Raw genomic sequence first — 19,715 nt, forward strand, 5'->3', positions numbered from 1 at the left:
ATCTGTCCTTTCAAAAGAACAGACTCTCCCTGTTCTCCATGTGTACGGCTCCATTTGCAGAGAAGGTTGAGCAGAACCTGCCACGATGCCTGTCCCTGGAGGCAGGTGATGAGGCTAAGTACCTGCAGGTACACGTACCTGCATCATGCTGCAGGGCTTTGAGGTGAGCGTGATTTATTAATGTGATCATCTTATGTATTAATCTGCTGCAGAAACAAGAACTTTGAAATATTTACAAAAAATACCCATTTCAACATTAGAAACACCTGTTTTAATTACCCAGACATACCCATCACAGCAGCAGCTGCCCAGGCAGGTACAGGGTGAGGAAAAGGAAGGGCCGACGCAGGATGGCGCTCTCGGTATGAGCAATTAACCCGGGGGGAGCAGGCTGGCGGCGCACCTCCAGCATTAGAGCGTTTCTCTCTCTGAATGCCCGTGTTCCGACGGAGCAGTGGTTTCACAGCCCCGCTCTTCCGTGCGCTGGTACTCTCTGCTACTCCCCGCACCACCGCAACGTTAATTTGCCCAAGGATTGTAACAGGGTTTCACAAATCAGTATCTACTCTATTGAGTGCGGAGTTCAGTGTGAATGATGACAAATGCGAGTACCTTTTAAGGGTACGTGCTTATTTTGCTGAAGCTGCTATTAACAGGGATTTCACACGCTTCTATGCAGAGTGCAACCCCGCCATCACAGTGCTTCACGTTCAAAGGTGGGTGTGCAGCGCTTGTCTAAAGCGGGGAGCGCCAGGCACAGCTCTGACTTGCCATCTCGCAGGGCACACAGCCGGCCCGCAGTGACCAGGGTCAGCACCGAGGGTTACTCACTCCCCTCGGTAGTGAGGCACCCTTAGTGCTGACCCTGCAGGCTGGTGCTGTTCTTTCGACCCTCGGAGAAGTCCCCGCGTAGCTGTGCCTTTCCCCTCGAATCATTCCACAGCTCAGCCACCTACTACAGATTCACCAGAATTACACCTACTACCTCCGGCGCGCACCCGCACCATTAGCAGAAGCTTGAAATCTCAGAACCTAGATTTAGGAAGGATTTTTTTATTTTCTCTTATTTTTGGCTATCGAAATTACCGTGGCGGTTAAAAGCGCAGATCTCGGGTTACCATTCCCCGCCACCGCTACCTCGGCGGACCACAGGCGACCCCGCGGCCACGCCCGCCCCGCCCGCCACCCTCCTGCTGCCCGGCGGGGCCCCGCTGCCCCGACCCCCGCCCACCCGCGCCCCACCGCAAAGCGAAGCGAAAGCGCGGTGCGCGGGCACGGCCCCGATCCCGGACCGCCACCGCCGGCTCCCCGCAGCTGGCAGCGGCGTTACTTCTTTTATTAAGGCCCGTTACGGGGCGCCAGCCGGGAGGGGCACCGGTACGGAAGGGGGCAGACCGCCCGGCCCGCCGCCCGCACACCGGGGCTACCCCTCCCCAGGGCCAGGCTGCGCGGGGGAGAGGTCGTACCGAGAACCTCAACCCCACAACCCCCGCCCGGTTTTCGTTACCCCGACTGTACCCCTGCCCTCCCCCCCCGCCGCCACGTGACGGGGCACGCATGCGCGACGGCAGCGCCGCCGTCCCGGGGCACATCTGCGGCTGACGTCAGCTTGCTCCGCGCCGTCTCCCGGGCGAGGCTGCCAAGCTCCCCACTGCTGCCGCGCTCGGCTTGGCCCGCGGCCGCAGCTGGAGGAGGTCTGAGGCTACTGCAACCAAACTTCCCTGAGCCCTCCCTGCTCTGCCTGCCTCCCCTCTCCTCCTCTACCCACCCCACTCTCCCCCCGCTCTGTCTCCCGCTCCCCCCTCTCCCCCCGCAACTCAGATGATATTCACATGGTATTTTGCACAGAGGAGGCTGCTCAAGAGGAGGGCACCCACCCCCACCCCAATATAAGCCTGTTTTTCCTTCCTTCCTCCCCCCCACCCCCTTTTTTTTTGTTGGAAAGACAAAATGTGCAGGGTGATAGGTTGGGTGAATTGATGGCATCCTTCCTCCTGCCAAGCCAGCCCGTTTTCTAAAAACCCCTTTTAGGAAGGAAGGCTAGAGAATTTTACTCAGTTGGAGAATAGAACCCTGATGGTTGCTTGCACAGAGGGGGAAAAGCAGAGAGGAATACGGGAACCGTCCTGTGCAATCCCTATTGTTTGAAACTTACTTTATATCAGAAATTGAAGATGAAAACGGTAAGGAAGATTTCACGCTATTCAATGAAACTTTTTGCATTTCTTGTGTCCTGAGCGATGGTGCGTGCAGGGCTTTAGGGAGCGGGGGGAGGTTTATATAGCATTAGGCGAGGTGCATTTGGAGTAATTTCAGAGAGGAGCCTTTGAGGATGGGGGAAGGGGGTGCGAGGATTTTCAGCCGTAAAGAGCAATGATTTATGGAGAACGGTCTCGACTAGTGCCACTTTTTTTTTTTTCTTCATACTTTTGATATTGAGCCGTTGATAGAGGGAGGGGGAAAAAAAAAACCCCAACCGAGAACCAAGCAACAGATGAACCCCACAGGGGCACCCAAGCCCCGAGGACGAACCGCCGCCGCTACTCGGGGTGTCTCCGCGCTCGGTCCCGCCGCCTGCCGCGGCGGTCAGACAAGTGCACGTTCCGTGCCGGGGCGCGGGGGGTCGGCGCCGCCGCCGTCCCGTAGCCCGGTGCCGGCGGGGATGCCGGGCTCTCGCCGGGCTGGTCAGGAAGATGGAAGCGTGTGGTTTTGATTTACTTCGAGCCGCTTACGATTTGCTAGACTCCCGACTCCGCGAGGCGCGTTTGTCGGTGTGTGCCTGTCTGCGCCGCGGCCCGGGGCTCATAGGGACTTTGTCTGGTGGGAGGAGGTAAGTGGGCTCTCGCTCCGTGGCGGTGTGTGTGCGGGTTTTGTCTTCGGGATTTTCTTTCATTGTTGTACAAGAGAGAAGAGAGAGGAGGGAGGGAGGGAGAGAGAGTCAGACTCTTGTTTTTATTTGGGCTGCCGGTGCAACGCGTTTGGGCCAAACGCCAAGTGTCTGGGTCACACGCGTTTTATCCAAATAGATTCAGCGCTGCTGTCTGGAAATGGGCTGCTGAAAGTTAACTTTAGGATCAACTCCACCGCAGCAACCAGACTCTTCCCTTCAGCCTCCCCAGGGATGAGGGCTTTTTTTTTTTTTTTCCCCTCCCCTCCCCCTTTTTTTTTTCTTTTTCCTTCTGCATTTTCTTTGAGGGATATGTATATCTGGTGACCTCCAACTTGATTTAATACTAGTTTGGTTTTTGGTTTTTTTTTTTTTTTTTAACTTTCTGTGCGTGCAGACGTGTGTGTGTAATACGCATCTGTATACGTGTTGGGCTGTGTGTGTAGCCATGTATTTTTCCAGTCTGTAGACTTTTTTTGGGGGTATGTGTGCCTTTTTGCATACCCCTCTTAACTCCTCGAGAGCGGGAGTTAGTGGGGTGGAAGGGGGGTGTGTCTGCCGTTCGCGGCCCCATCGCCCCGGAGGGCAGCCGGCCGGCCCCGCTGCACATCGGGTCTCGCACAGCGGCAGTTCTGTTCCTCACGCCTGGGTTTCTGGTTAATTCCCGAGGAGGAAGGATCCGTCCGTCCCCTTTGTACGTGTCCCGCTCCGCGCCGCCCCCCGGCCCCCGTCTCTTTTCACCGAGCTGTTCCCGGCGCGGTCTGCGCGCCACTGTTTTCGCCTAGGGAGCTCCCGGGGGCACGGCTAATCCCCGGCTTTTGAAGCCCTGCGACGCTTTTCACGGCCAGCCCCGATACCTGTAATTGAATTTGTGTGATTGATGCCGCCCGTCCCCCGCCCCGTCCCCTCCCGCCCTCCCTCACCATTTCCTTAGCAACCACTCGTACTGCCGGCACGGCGGCACGGCCGCCCCTGGCCGCGCCTCCCATCACCGCGGCGCTCCCCGCCGCCCGCCCGGGCCGGAGAGGGCGGGAAGGCGGCGGGCACCTCAGGGCGGCGGCGGGGGGGAACGGACGGGAGAGGCGTGGTGACCCCCCCACCCTTCGCCCGCCTGGAGCGGGGCTGTTTCCCGCTCGCCGCGGAGCTCGGCGCGTTTGTCGCTCCGTTCGACCCGTCCATTCCGCCCCGGAGCGTTACCCCCGGTTGGTCTGTGCGATCCGGCGCGGCGGTGTCGCGTTGCTTCGGCAGCTCGGCTGCGACCGGGAGACCTCGCTGCTGCCGCCGCCGCCGCGAAGCGCGCCAGAGCCTGGCGGTTCTGTGGTGAGCGCCCCTGGTGTGGAGATCTCGGAGCCGTGGCAGTCCGCAGGGGTGTGTGGCACTCCAGGCACGTGTGGGGATGCTGTTGGGATAGTGGCCTCCGGATAGCTTGAGCTACCTTCAGTTTAATGAAAGCTTTAGTAGCCCAAAGGTGCCTTTGGTTGGATAGAGGCGCCCCATCCAACCCAGAAGTTACTGATCTGAGCAGTTTGGGAAGTCACCTCCTCATAATCCACTCTGCCCCAAGTCTCAAGGTATGTGTTTATGGCCCTTTTTCTCCTCGTTGAGTTTCAGTGGGTAGGAAGCTCCTGGTACCAGGGACAGGACTGCCATTCTTGTCATCAGTGCCTCTGCAGAAATGGCAGTGCCACACAGCTTTGTCATCAGCATCCTAGGTTCTGAAAAACATCTTATGCTTTTTCTTTGCTGCTTGCAGTTTATACTTAGGCAGGAGCTGTGGTTTTAGGTTATGGTTCAGGACATGGAGCCACGCCTGCCCTGACAGCTGGGTGAAAGTGTTGTTCAGCCATGAGATGGAGGAAACACTGTAACCTTGGTGGTGACCAAATGTGCCATTTTGTCAACAATCAAAAGTGGAATACTGAATATGTGCTTACCCCAAACTTCATGCTAGTAGTACTGTTTCTGGAGTTACCCAAGTGTTTCATTCTTCATGTCCATGACTACTTAATTCAGAGCATTAGTGTAGCTATGTGTAGTTTGCCTGTATCACTGCTCAAGTTGGCTATAATGCTTTTGGAAAGGAGGTTCAAAACTTTGCTAAAATTTCCAGCAAGCCTAAGGTGAAAGGAGATCTTTCTTGGGTGAAGCTTGGAATGAGGGACACCATTTCACACAGACACCTGCAACGACAGTAGACAGAAGGTGACTGTTGGACACTGCTAACCAACACCCACCATTGGGTGTCAGAATAATGGGCACTGTAATTCACATCTGGTATTCTAAGCTACCTAGCTCCTTAGGTACTACAGTTTTTAGAGATCTTACTGTTAGAATAACTTATCAGCCTATTAGGCTGAACACAGGCTCCCTGTTACGATTCTTTTGGCGAAGTAAAAGCTGTGAGACAATGTTACCTCTATATATGGCAGTAACCAGCCATTACTGGTCTGCAGTGTCCAGTTCTGGTGTCCGTGCATGGAAAGGGATGCTGATGAATTGGAAAGGGTTCAGAAAAGAACTGCAGAAGTATTTAGACATCTGGAAACTGGATTGTACAGAGTGAGGTAAACCCAATGCGGTGAGGTGCTTATCAGGAAGTGTAGAGAGGTGCTTGTATCAGATTATAACTCTCCGTGCAAGGAGAAGAAAGCAGCTCATTAGCAGACAGGGTAAAGCAAGATTCGGCGACGGGAATTTGAAATGGGACGTTTGCAGATTAGGAATAAGGCACGTTATTTAGTGTGCTAATGTAGTTGAAGAGTATAGGATTGATTATGTCTCTTCAAAACTTGTAAGATATACACACAACTTTTTTGACAACAAGTACTTGAAAAATTAGAATGTAGGTGATGGATAGCTTCAGATACTGAAGTGTGATCTTTGGTATTAGAATGTACAGCATTTCCATTTAAGTGAATGAGAATTCTGCCTGCATAAGCAAAACCCAGGCCCAAGTAATAACAAAATACGTGCTGCAGGAAGATCAGATAACTGTACTCTGGATTCTATCCCAGGTTCTTCCTTCATCAACTAGTGTATATGGTATAGTTATTCGCTGCTGAAATCAATGAGTGCACAGCATTGATTATACCTGGAACAAGTCTGAACACAGTATTTCATCAACAAGAAACCTTAATTTTGTGAATCATTATGCCTATTTAATATAAAGTCAATGTGTGCACCTTAAGGTGTATAGATCTGCTGTTCAAGGTTAATGATAATTCATGATTTCCGTAAGATTGTGACCTTGGACCGTGAGTAATAGTGGTTGAATATTGTTTCGAAATAGTGCCTTGCCTGTTCACTATAATGGCTTAGTGTTTTGTAATATAGATCTGTTTTAGTAAAAAGATTTTGCCTTTACTCATTTGACTCATTTCCTTTATTTCTTTCTTTCTTCCTTCCTTTGTTTTTGGTATGTGGTTTTTTTTTGTTTTTTTTTTTTTTTTTCTTTTCAGGAAAAGAAATGGAACAATTTCTATAACTGTCCAGTCTGACATCTTACCGATATCTTAAGGAACCTTACAAATACTTATTCTCAATTGGGAAAATGACTGCAGATATAGAAGAAAGTACAGGTTGTTGGAAAAGAATACCTGTCAAAAGGTGGAACATCCAATAGCTAATTTGAAGTAGTATAAATTAAATATACCTGTTATGGTGCGATTCTGGAGTGGAGTTAACTCTGTAGTACACGGGTAGCTCCTCAAGGAGGAAAAAAAAAAAAAAGGCGCTTTCTATTTTTTTTTTTTGTTTGTTTGTTTGTTTTTTCTAAATTATGGAAATTTTTTGGAAGACGTGGACATGGATTTTGAGCCTAGTCATGGTTTCATCAGAATTTCACAGTGACAACAGGCTTTCATATAGTTCTCAAGGTAGGGGTTCAATGTCTAGTTTATAAGAAGCATCTATTTTTGCATTGCATGTGGGTAATATTTTCTAAACCATGTTTATATAATTCATGAGATCTTATGGGCTCTGCTCTTAAGTTTATCATGATTTGTTGTCATGGAACTTTATACACAGCAAATCCGATTAAATTTTTAATTTTGAGTTCTTTCTGTCTACTTTTAACTGTAGGAAAGCCTTGCAAACTAAATCCAGTAAAATGTTGTACTTGATAATAGTTTAGAGCCTTACCATAATACTAACATGTTTTTAAATGAGAAAGTAAGGATCTAATCTTACGGTGATCCATTAACATTTGTAAGTTTTTAATGAAATGAAGAGCTATTTACATGTTTTTACATGTTTTTAGGTTAGAATTTAGCCCCAAATATTTACGTATTTTGGCTAAATGGGAAAAGATATTTAGTTAAGAACTTGTGTATTTCCAGTGATATCAAATTAATAGGAAACTGAACACATTTTCTTGATTTGAAAAAAAAAAAAAAGATATTTTATTAAAATGCTACATCCTGCATTTAAAAGAATGACAAAAAATTACTTTTATTTGTAAGGATGATAAGATTTAGCCAAGTATGGTTTATGCTTATAATACTACTTGTTTCTTCTCTTCTATGCCCACTCCTTGGACTGTCTTACCTTGTGGTTACAAAGAGGAATTCCTGTCTTACCTTGAACATTACCAACTAACAATCCCAATAAGGGTTGATCAAAATGGAGCCTTCCTCAGCTTTACTGTGAAAAATGCTAAACCCTCAAGAAGGAGGAGGAGTACAGACCCTTATGACCAAGAACTGGCAGCATCTAAATTATTTTTTAAACTTTCTGCCTATGGCAAGCACTTTCATTTAAACCTGACTCTCAACACAGATTTGGTGTCCAGACATTTTACAGTAGAGTACTGGGGGAAAGATGGACCGGAATGGAAGCACGATTTTTTAGACCACTGTTACTACACAGGATATTTGCAAGACCAGCACAGTACAACGAAAGTGGCCTTAAGCAACTGCAATGGTCTGGTAAGTGCACATTACGTGTTCTATATAATAGTGTGTTTGTCCCTTTCAAATTACAGAAAAACAACTTAATTGGCATATTTTTCAGTTTTCTGAGTCCCTGTGGGAAGCAGGCAGACAGAAGGGTGCAGAAATCCCCTAAAACCTGATCTGGGTCCCAGGGAAAAGTAGCCATCAGTTTTCGAGCTTAATTTTAAGTACTAAGACCCAATTCTGTAGTCCTTTAGCAGACAATGTTTTCAGTGTTTACAATGTTTGCACTAGGGCTGTGAGATTTGGTCCTTACAGGTTATAAAAGTGTTGCAAGATCAAAGGATGGGAAGGAGGAAATAGTGGATCCTTTAGAATGCTGAATCTCTCCACAGATATATTGATTGAACTGAACACCTGCTTGTCGTCTTTGAGAATTTGGGTTTAGAAACTTTGAGTAAATAACAGAGAAGAGGAATTGCTCACGATAGAAGTTGTCATTGCTATAAATTCAAAGAGTGAGAAGAAAGTAAATCCTTTGCAAGTACCAGCATCAGAAAGTAATTATTTACCTTTTTTAGAAATACTTTGTTTACAAATTGTAAACAGTTGCATTTAAAACTAGGTTTAGAAATTCTCATCTCTTTTTATTCTTCTACTGTTGATCTCTTGATCGTGAGATCTTGCATGGGATAAAGCTTCTTTTGTTCCCAGCAGAAATTAGAAAACAAATGCAAAAAACTTTAAAACCAGACTTTTGGGTAACAAAATACTAAAATAGAAGAGCATGACTAGGAAATGCTAAATTAAAAGCCAGTAATTTCTCTAGTAAAAATGAATGTACATATAACAGTTACTGTTTCTGTTTTAATTATAGTAGAACACTGGTCTATCTTCTTTTTAGAAATAGGCACATCTAACTAATTTCTAAGGAAAAAAAGATTACATAGGCTTGCTAGACTAATTCGTGTTTATCCTTGAAAATGTTATTGAGTAGTGCATCTTGGGATGTTATTTACAAATATAAGCCAGCTGCTTCAGACCTAGATAGGTTGCGTTACATCCAGCTACTGGTGGTATCCCTGATGCACTCCAATTTAACATTTTGGAGTACTCTTGAGGAAGAAGAATTTAGTGGGGATTTCCGGGGCTAAGTGAACACTTTCTGAGAAGTGTAGTTAAAATGATGTTCCATTGAGTGTGGTGTGAGAGTTTGGTTAATGCAGATATGTAGTGGATAGGTCTAAATTTAGTACAATTTCAGTTTGGTTTTGCAGTTCCCATATAATAACTCTTTTTGTCACAGTTATTTAAGCTCTTAAACTAATAGACTCAGTCATTTTGCTTTTGAGTTCTTTTCAGCTAAATGCGCTATGGAGACCAAATCCCCGCTTTCAGGGCTTGCTTCTTACGTACCTGCATGCAGCATCTTTTAATCTCCAGAGTTTCTGCCAGCAGAGGCACAGAGTGGTTGGATCCCTTGTAGCCTGCAGTCATGCACCTGCCATGATGCTCCCCTTTCAGTTCCTCTCTGACCCTGGCCAGGGAGTGAGCCGAGAATGCCTGCAGAGGGGTGCAATGGTAGGCTTGAATCAGTGTCATCCGCTACCATACAGAAACACCTCTGTCATCCAGTGTTGGCAGGGCCTTCTAGATACTGAGTATGGGAGTTACCACTCCATTCAGATAAATCCATTGCAGAGTTATTTTTAGATGGTGATTCCCACTGACAAATATTTTGTTATATGGCTGCTGGTTAGAACATGTTTCATAAAGCAATTGGCAGTAAATATTGAAGACAATATTACTTATTGAAGACAACATTAGAATTAGTGATAGTTCAGAATATGTCGTGCTTATGGCATTTGTTGTATTTTCCAGACTGATTGTTGGTCTGCAAGAAACTGCCAGTTGCATTCTGTATAGTCCTTGATTAACATCTGTCTCAAAGCCAGTCATTTTAAGTTTAAACATGAAGTTATGTTTAACAGTGAGGGTTGCTCACAGGCACAATTTAAGCATTCCATTTAATCCTGTTGTCCTGTTAGGCTTCAGGATTGCCAAATGAGTCAAGTTTCTTTCCCTTAGTCAATGTTTTATGTTAACTCTGTTTAGTTATTCAGGGTGGTCAGGTGAGACCATGATCTAATTAATGTAAATAGTATGACTTTGAAGAATACTTGTATCTGAGATGAGTTCTAGTGCAAGGAGGGCTTTCTCTCAATGGGATTGTAATTGAAGTGATGAGCAGTCATTTCACTTCACTGTCTTTGTTTTCTGCTTCAGCCTCTCCCTCTATATTTCTCATTACCAAGTGCCCCAGAATTACAGGCTGCTACTTACTGAAGTTTCATTCCAGCAATTTCCATCTGCTGGGCCCTGATTATGCTATAAATTTTCTAAAGTTCTGAGGAAAGCTCTATAATCCAGTGAGCAGTCATGTGAGGAAATTGAAGGTCTTGTCCGGCAGGCTTGCTGGCTTCCAAACTCATATTTAGTGTATGTTACATTTGTGGATGGATTGCAGGTTTGGCCTTCTCATGAAAAAGCCTGCAATGAGCAGCATTTTAGGGCCTTTGGATGTTGGCTTCAAGACAGCAAGCCTGAGGCATTGCTGAAGCTGAATATGTCATCCTGAAGGAAAGGAGAGAAGAAACGGTGTTAGACTGGCTGAAGAGAGAACTTCAACTCAAGGGAAAGAAGTTTGTCTAATTCTGAGGGTACCAAGTCTTAAAGACGAAAAGCTTTGGAGCTCATAGTAGTGGAATCGACCAGAAATCAAACTTCTTGTGTTCTTACCCATCTCTGTGCTCTGCCTAGTGTCAAAGCTCTTAACTGAGTGCTTAAACATGTTTTCCACAGTAGCGGCTATTCTCATTTTGAACTGAAAAGCCCAGTGGTGGGAAATAGTTTAAAATGTGCAGAAAGCAGTTATTACTAGGAAGGTGTATGAGAAGTTAAATCACATTTTGAGGTTACTGTGATTCCAAGGATAATGCAAAAAGCTAGCTATTTCCATGGCATGTGAAATTCCATGCACTAAATAACATTCATGCTGGGTAGCACAGATGTCTATCCAAACAGAAATGATAAAGAAAACACAGGAAGTAGGATGTGGCTAAAAGAATGACCTTACTTGGTTAAAGGAGGAATTATTTTGCTGGAAGACTTCACATTTGTTTCGTGTTTTCTTAAATTTATTTATGTATAAATTACTCATATTCTTCTTAAATTAGCATATTTGAGAGCTCATTCTACCATAAAGAAGTAATAGAATCATAGAATATCAGGTTGGAAGGGACCTCAAGGATCATCTGGTCCAACTTCATCTCCTTTCATAGATTATAAATTGCATATAGTATGGCATTTTTGAATCATATGTACAATAATTTATAAAGATTAGAAATTATATTGAAATTTCTAATCTTTGTAAAGATTTAGTGTTCTCGATCAGGGTGTTTGGAGCTCTCTTTGGTACGAGTATGTATTTGCAGTGTAGATACAGTATTCAGAAAATTATATATAAACTGCCCCTGTCCTAGTTTAAAGAGCCTCATTAGATTTCATGATGTACTGTCTCAGGCCAGGTAATTTTTTATTTTTTTTTTTACCTTCAAGAACACAATAACCTAATGCAATCTTTTTCCTCAGCTGACAGTGTATAGCCAGCTGTAGACATACTGAAGAACATTGACATGTTTTCAGATGTTTCAATTACTATTACTTTATATTAAAAATGGGTAAAGCATAAAGCCTAGAAATGTTTGGGGCATGGATTGTAAAACAGTAGTACTGTGTGGAAAAGACACACATATACTTGTCCTTCATAATGCACTTTGCTTCTGCGACTGATGGACATCCCCTGTCTGAAGGAAGTTAAGGCCCCATCTGGACAGCCTAACAGAAAAAGATTCCTTTTCACAAATTCAGGGGAACTCCATGTGGATTCACAGATTTGCTTAAGCATGTCAAACTGCTGGATCCAGACCTTATATATGTTAGCAGGAGTTGGCAGACTATAGTGGGATTGGATAACACAGGACCTCAAACAATCTGTTTTAGATAATAATCTTGGGAATGTTACTTGTAGTAACTTACTTGGGGCATTCAGCTTGTTTCTTAAATTCACGGTATTTTGTAAAAACCTTTTTCTGGTCAGTCTTCTGTTTTAATGGTATTTCTTATGTTTTGGAGCAGAAGTTTAATATACAAACTGTCCAAAACCAGTAACAAAACTAAAAAAAAAAATCCTTTTAGTGCTTTAAAAGCGCATTATTTCAGTCATCTTTTTCAACTGAAATTGTGTTCTTCTCTAGTAGATTATAAGCCAAAAATGGTGTTTAGAATGTTGGTTTGGATATAATAGCATAATTCCCACTATTAATCAGGCATTGCTGAATGCATATACAATTGAAGTATCTCTAGCCACATGAATTTTCTAAATTCGTAGTTAGAATAAATGCTGGTTGTCACTGACATAGGTACTTTCTGTGTACAGGATTGAGAGTGCTTCTTAGAAAATCAGTCACTGCAATTCAACAAGACCACTTGCATCAGGTTAATACTGGAAGAACAGTTTTGTTTGCAAGCAAAATTAGTACGTTTGGTATACGTATAGCATTTTAAACCTGGTTTATGTGAAGGGCATATGCGGAGCAAGTTAGTTTCCAATGTTTATCAAATTACTTGGCTAGCTGCAGCAACTGACTGCATACATGTTCTGAATACCTGGTGGTAGGTGTGAAGTAAAATTTATTTGCAGTTCTCAGCTATATGAGATTATTAAAATAATATGAGATTATTAAAATCTCAAACCACCCTAGTGCTTGGACAGATGAGATCAGATGTCAACTAGGCATAGGGAAAATTAGTGATACTATCCTAACCTTTTTCACTGCTGATACCTGGAGGATCATAGTTTGCAGACATTAATAATAGTTTTTTCGCATATTTACTCTTGCAAATGTGAGATTTGTATAGAGGATTAATGCTGCAATAAAGCGTCATTTGTGGCACGTGAACTGACTCCCACTGAGGTCATCTCGCTGCTTAAAGCTATCAGTCTCAGTTTCTGATACAAATCTCTCATTCATGTTTAGACTTGTTAACCTTGCTGGACTTGAATACAGACGTGAAGGATGTATGCTTTGGAGTAATCAGATTTAGGTTCAGACCTGCTCTGTTGCAGAGACAGAGCCACAGGTTGGATGGTACCTCTGTTCTCTCAGGCTTGGCATTAAGTGGGCAGCCAAGCGGGTGTTGGCCAGAACCACTCTGCAGGACTCTTCCTGTGGGAACATAACAACAGAGCTTATAATGGCTCAGGATTCGCTTGAACCCAGATGTCTGACATCCAGACTGGATGCAGTCCAGACTGTTAGGGTTCTTTATGCACATCTGGCAAACCCAGTTACAGTTTGGTGTATATTTTCAATACTATTTAAGCAGCAGTGTACTAGTAAATGATTTATTTTCTAGTAAAATCTAAGACTTTAAGTAACAAAAAGACATTGTGAGAGGAATTTGATACCAACATCTTCCCGATTAATATAGACGCTGATGTTACCTTCTTGAGAAGATAATGGAGTTCATCATGAAAAATGCCACTGAAGAGGGACAATTACTGTTATAGTTACTGTACATAGTCTATACAAGGAATATGTAATTGAAAGCTGCAGTGTGTTCATACATTTATTTTCAAAACTGGTAATGGGGTTATATTTGGAAAGCACCATTCTTTCTGATGTGTTATACAGGATTTTTTTCTGAAGTTCTGTGTTGTTACTGAAACCCAGTTATTCCTGAAGTAAAGAACAGGAGGCATTTGATGTGCAAAACAGCAGCAGGAACAAGAGCTTTGACCAGAAGTACATTGGCAAGCTCTGATCTTTGAAGCAGCTTTAGGATATTTAGAGCAGATAATGAAGCAAGTAGTCTTATGGCTGATCACAGGACTCTCCTTGGAGGAAAAAAGATAAGCCCTTCAAAAAAAGGTTCATGCAGAGTACTTTACAGATCAAAGGTGTGGTAGAAATTTGTGATTCATCAAATCAGGATTTGAATGCAGAAATCCCTGCTTCCAGTCTCCTACATCATGAGTAGCTCTTGCAGTGTAGAAGGCTCATACATTCAGAATTTTCTAGGTATGGGTGCCAGATTTTTTCGTTTAGCAAATATGGGTATAGAAGTCTGTCAGTGCTTATTCCACAGTATTTCTGTATCCACAAGGATGCCCACTGGATTTTCTGCTGAACTTCTGTTTTAATTGCTGAAGTTTCAGGAAATTGCATAGTTGGCCTGAAATCTCCTCTTTCTTCCATAAACCACTTCCTGTTTGGAAGAAGCTGAGTTCACAAATGTGGAAGTTATGAGAATAGAGTATCTACTATTCTGCACTGCAGTATGAGGGTAAAAAATGTTCATTTGTTATGGAGAATGAGGTCTAGTGCACAGTCTGCAACAACTTGGATTTGCCAGATTTGTAGCAAGACTTTTTAAGGAATAAATGCTTTGTAGACAGTGTAACCCACGTTAATATTAATAAATTTGATTTTAATAACTAGCTCCATTTAGGAATTAAACATCTGGATGTAAAATGCTGAATGGTTTCCCTGAATATATGTTCTAAGATTAATCCTTCATGCTGTTTTCCTTTGATGCAGTATGTGGCTTTAAGCATTGACCAGTGTGGCATCATAGAGGGAAATTGGTCTTGCCATTTGAGCAAGCCCATCTTGGCTTTGCATTTTAATGGATATGAATCATATAGTTTTGGAACATCTCTGAAGAAATTATTTGTCATATACCAAGAATATCCCTTGCTTTTTTACCACATCCACCAAAAATGATAGGAAAGAACTCCGGAAGTAGGGCAATGATATTTTTATTCTTTTCTCATTGTGTTGCTTATAGGTGCTTACTTTTGTTCCCACTAAAATGAGTGGAGGAGAGCTGGCTCATGCATTGATTTCTGTGTTGGCTTATAGTTGTGGATTTCTTCAGAGACAGATGATTGTCAAATGTTTTTTAAAGTTAAGCTTTCAGTAGGAGTTTTATACTGTCTTTTTCAAGTGCTTATTTTCTTACTTTCTTCTTTAAGCATGGAGTGATTGCTACAGAAGATGAAGAGTATTTTATTGAGCCTTTAAGGAATGTAACAGAAGATTCTAGTAACTTTAATTATGAGAACGGTCATCCTCATGTTATATACAAAAAATCTACCATGCACCAGCAACATCTCTATGATCACAGTCATTGTGGAGTCTCAGGTAAATGAATATTAGCATCATTCCTTTTAAAAAATTACAACTTAAGATGTATTTTAAAATCTTGTTTGGTTTACATGTAAGACACAGCGGAGAATGTAGCAATGGGAATCCTCCTTTTGGGTGATGCAGTGTGTCCTGCTGAAAAGTGAGTTTGCTTTTTTTTTTTTTTTTTCTTTCAGATTCAGATCTAGAGTAGAGTGTCTTTCAAAAACTGAGACATTCAAGGAAGCCTTGTTTTATGCCTGTGTTGTGTATTGTGGTAGTAGTGAGCACAGGCTTCTTCAAAATGTGCTTTAAATACACTTTGTTCCCCAACTGGAAAGCATAATTGGTTGACTGTGTATTATAGCTCAATGTTTAGGAAGTGTTCTATCTCATTTGAGAAAACTGGGCATGCAATACATGTGTTAGTATTATGATTAGTAATACATCGGAACTTTCTTTTTTGTGGAGGCTTATGGTGTTTTGATATTGGCTTTTGGTTCAGAGGGTTAATATTATTCCATAATAGTCAGGTATTCAATTTACAGGTGCCTTATAGGAAGAATTATAAAGTTTTGATTGAGAAATGTTTTCCTTGTAAAGCAGTTTTAACTTCCACAAATATACTTTTCATGTACTCTTTGACACAATTTTCACTTGCTTAAGATGAAGCTGAATGCTAATTTCTTGAAGGCAGCATGGAGTAAATCTGACAAGTTACTTTAGAGCATTAAAATAATGCTTTTTTTAAATAATAGAAAAATGTTCCAACTTTGTGATTTATTTATATCTCAAAAATAGCTTCTTCTTAAAAGTTCAGTCCTGGAGAGTTGTATTCCATGAGACTCAGTGCACAAGGCAGGCTGACAAATACTATTTTTACAATAACATAGTATCACTGTCCATTTATATAATTTACTTCAGCTTCTTTTGGAGGTTGTAGCCTTTACTAGCACTAGCTGACTAAATTTACAGTACGAATTGTCTACAAAGGCTCATGCTTGGGAGACAGTTTTTTCCTGAGTGTTCCAGTTAACTGTGTTTAGGAATGTCAGATTTTATGTATGTAACTTTTGTTTTAGTTTAGAAACATTATTCCATCTACGTGCTTCTAATATTGCAGAACTAGTCTAATTATTACTGCCTGCTACTCAGTTGTAAAGTGAGAGTACTAAAGTATGTTCATCTTGTAGGGAAACCTGTCACTTAAGACTCTTGAAATAAGTGGAAGGATTATGAAATGTAGGATAATGTAATTTTTAGCATTATTATATCTCTAGAAAAAGAAAGGCCTCTGTCAGATGTTATCTTCTAGATTAATGCTTAGGAAGTCATTTTACTTCAAGTGAGGATGAATCGCTAGCAGCTGGTTTGGTCAGGTTGCATTCAGTCATTCTGGTGGTTGTTCCATCTGTTGTATGGATCATAGGTTGATGGGAGCTATGCATCTTGTGTGCATTTTTTGTGAAGCATACAGTAATCTTTAGCGTTTAGTCGTTTGCCTATTTGATGCTGCCTTTGTTCTTGGAAGCTCCTGTGCATTTCCTGAGGTTTCGTATCTGTCCCATCCTGAATTCCTTAATTATTCAAATACTGAAGCGCTGCTTTCTACAAGCCTGGGACTACTATCATGCTCACTCATCTAAGTTTTTCCTTTTCCTGTTGTTTTGTATACTACTTTCACTCCATGAAAATTTCTGAAAAAATTTGCTCTCCCCAAAATGACAAGGTTTAATTTTCCAGATGATGTGTTATTTTAACATTCTCCTCATGGGTACCAAAACCTTTTAAACTTGCTTTCTGAGCACTGTTGCAGCTTTATCCCAAAGTGCCATTGCATCCAAAGCATCCCTAGAATATCCAAAAAGTAAAATAAAATCTTAATTTTCAGTTTCACAGCTTTCAGCCCTAGGACCAAAGCCAGCTTTACAGTAATCTTCAGGGCATTTGACTGGTTTTAGAAAGTTTTGAGCAGTCCAATATTGTGTTTTAAAATGCAGTTGCAAAAAACCTCTAGCTGCCCTCTGGCAGTATATAATTTATTTTTGCTTAACCGAGATGAAAATCTTTGGACAATTAAAACAACTTCAGATTTCCTGCAATAGACATGAAAACCAGGAAAAAAGCTTAGTATTCATTATAGAAGCCTCAACAAGGCTTTAGTACTTGTTAGGTTTTTTTAGAATGGATTATACATGTTGCAGAATGAGGACAATTTTGTTACCGGTATTTTTTCAACTACTAGGTTTATTTTCATTTTTTTATTTTTCTAAAATATGCACCTTTTTAAAGGCAACACTGTGTCCTCGGAAATTATGAAGCACTGTAACAGTCGGAATGCTGAAGCTTTGTATTCCTGGGTTTGACCTGAACAGACATTCTTTGTGGTGTAGTTATTGCTCTTTGAAAATAGCATGCTTAGTTGAATTGCATAAAGCATTGCTTTTTCATGGAAGGTACTGATATTATCTTAACTCATCCTTAGCTGAACCTGTTTTAGTAGAGGTAAGGCTGCATCACAGAAACTGCTCACTTGAGCAGTACAGTTCAGACAATTATAAATGTGTCTGTATCTGTTAACATTCTCATGTTCATCCATAACTAGCAAGAATTCCTTAGATATTTTGAAATCCTACTTAGGTAAAACCAGACTAATAATATACTTTAATAAAATTAAGGTTGAGATCTATGTGGGTCTTTGTGGAAAAGAGGGATTTAATACACACAAAAATGCCAGTTTTGCAGGGAAGAGTGGGTTCAATTTTGTCCTGAGGACAGGAATTCAAATTCAGAGTAAGTTTGTAGTGTTTGTTTTGGATTTTTAATAATCAGTCTCTTGCATGCAAGAGGTATTTTTTTCCTATATATTTATGTGAAACAAGTACAAGAATCAACACGCTTGAATTAATATGAGTATTAAAAATAACTGTAGCAATTATCCCTTGTCAGGCCATTTTAAACTTCCCATTATAGTTAATTCATAAGGTAGATAAAACATAGCCTGGTAGCTTTCTGAAGAGAAAATGATTTGACCTGAAAACTATTAGGCAGGTAAGCATAATTGCCTAATAATTGCAGAGTTTCACAGGGGAGAAAAAGCTTTTTTTGGTGTCTTATCAATGTGTTTAATTCCTTAGTATGTTTTGATACCTTTTACCTTGATCTTGAAATTTTAGTTTCCAGTATGGTTTTTTTTCCAAATGTTATAGCTGTCTTGTTCTTAGCCTTAAAATTCTGAAGTGTGCTTGTGGTTAATTACAACTAATCTTTAGTATTAACACAGGTGTTAATGAATCAGATCCTTTAAGAGGAGACTGATAATTTAGTATCCTAAGTCAAGTTAAGGAGAGTTGAGAACATTAGAACTCAAAGTTGGTTTTCCATTACATAAAGTATTTTACAGTAAAAAAAAAAAAAAAAAATTTGCTTTGCCTCAAGAAATATTCCTTTAGAAGCTTGAAGATTGTAATCTCGATGTAAACCAGCTGCATTTGGGTGATTTTTACTAGAGACCCCTCTGAAGTGTTTAATTATTTTGGTTCCTAGAAGACCTGACAAGAAGTGGTAAACCTTGGTGGATGAGTGATGCATCTGCTTTTCCAACTTCACTTCCAGTCAATGACACGTTAAGTAATCATAGTCGACAGAAGAGATCAGTAAGCCTTGAACGGTTTGTGGAAACGCTGGTAGTAGCAGACAAAATGATGGTGGGATACCATGGTCGCAAAGATATTGAACACTACATTTTGAGTGTAATGAATATTGTAAGTTTCATCCCTCTCTGTGTTCATATCAATATGCATGTACTGAAATGATAAAGCAACTGTAGAGTATGTGTTGGCATGAATAATGCTTTAAAATATATATCAGCTTGTAGGAATTAATAGTTAAATATGGCAGATGTTAGCACTGTGGGAAAAATGCTGTACTGTTTCTGTCAAGAAGTATACTGTGATCATTTTTAAATTACTGTCTTCAATTTTAAATTCATATGGTTACATTTAGATTATACATTTATATTCTGTTTAAGTCAAAAGTCTAAGTGATCCTTGTGCTGCATGAATTATGAAACAAAATATAAACAGTTTTGATTGAAAAGTGTAACCCGATAAGTTTGTTTTACTGAATGGTCATTTTCTTTGGTCCAAAGTTAAGTCTTATACAGGTGATGATGATAATTGACATTATGAAATTACATTGAGTAAGAAAATAGGTTAATTTTGAACTGTTTAGGAAAGAAGTAGTGTTTCTTGTCTGACTTTGTGCCTTTTCTTATTTTCTGGAGGTCAGGTTGCCAAACTTTATCGTGATTCCAGTCTAGGAAACGTTGTGAATATTATAGTGACACGTTTAATTGTCCTCACTGAAGATCAGGTAAGAGATGTTCCATTAAGCTTTATATCCCTAAAATAAAAGTTACATTATTGTTTAATATAGATCTCATTTAATTATTTCTTGAAATGGCTGCATCTGAGTACAAAATCTATCTTGTAATCTTTCACTACTTTAATCAAGACGAAACAGTTCGAAGGAATATTCCTCATGTATCATCTCAAAGATATCTGTTCTACTTCAGGTGAATATTAATACACTTTCGGGGATGCCAGGGTTTTTTTTTTTTAATTTTTATTTTCTCTTTTTTTTTTTCCTTTTTGTATGCACATAATCATTATTAAAGTTGGAGCA

General features: G+C 41.2%; 1 protein-coding gene across 5 annotated transcripts in view; it reads left to right on the forward strand.

The window, feature by feature from the left end:
* Nucleotides 1-2,759: 2,759 nt before the first annotated feature.
* Nucleotides 2,760-19,715, forward strand: part of ADAMTS6 (ADAM metallopeptidase with thrombospondin type 1 motif 6) — a 144,338-nt gene continuing 127,382 nt past the window's right edge. The window contains exons 1-6 of one of the 5 annotated variants that reach the window (XM_030470371.1): nt 2,760-2,830; nt 6,346-6,762; nt 7,448-7,812; nt 14,879-15,047; nt 18,576-18,793; nt 19,320-19,403. In XM_030470371.1, the coding sequence (XP_030326231.1) occupies nt 6,666-6,762; nt 7,448-7,812; nt 14,879-15,047; nt 18,576-18,793; nt 19,320-19,403 (933 nt within the window). In that variant the 5' untranslated portion in view covers nt 2,760-2,830; nt 6,346-6,665. Of the gene's footprint in view, nt 2,831-4,066; nt 4,459-6,345; nt 6,763-7,447; nt 7,813-14,878; nt 15,048-15,155; nt 15,193-18,575; nt 18,794-19,319; nt 19,404-19,715 lie in introns of those variants that run through there. The other 4 variants (XM_030470370.1, XM_030470372.1, XM_030470373.1 and 1 more) reach the window with 4 other exon arrangements.

The sequence above is a fragment of the Strigops habroptila genome, chromosome Z (genome assembly GCF_004027225.2).
Source record: "Strigops habroptila isolate Jane chromosome Z, bStrHab1.2.pri, whole genome shotgun sequence".
In the NCBI taxonomy this organism is placed as follows: domain Eukaryota; kingdom Metazoa; phylum Chordata; class Aves; order Psittaciformes; family Psittacidae; genus Strigops; species Strigops habroptila.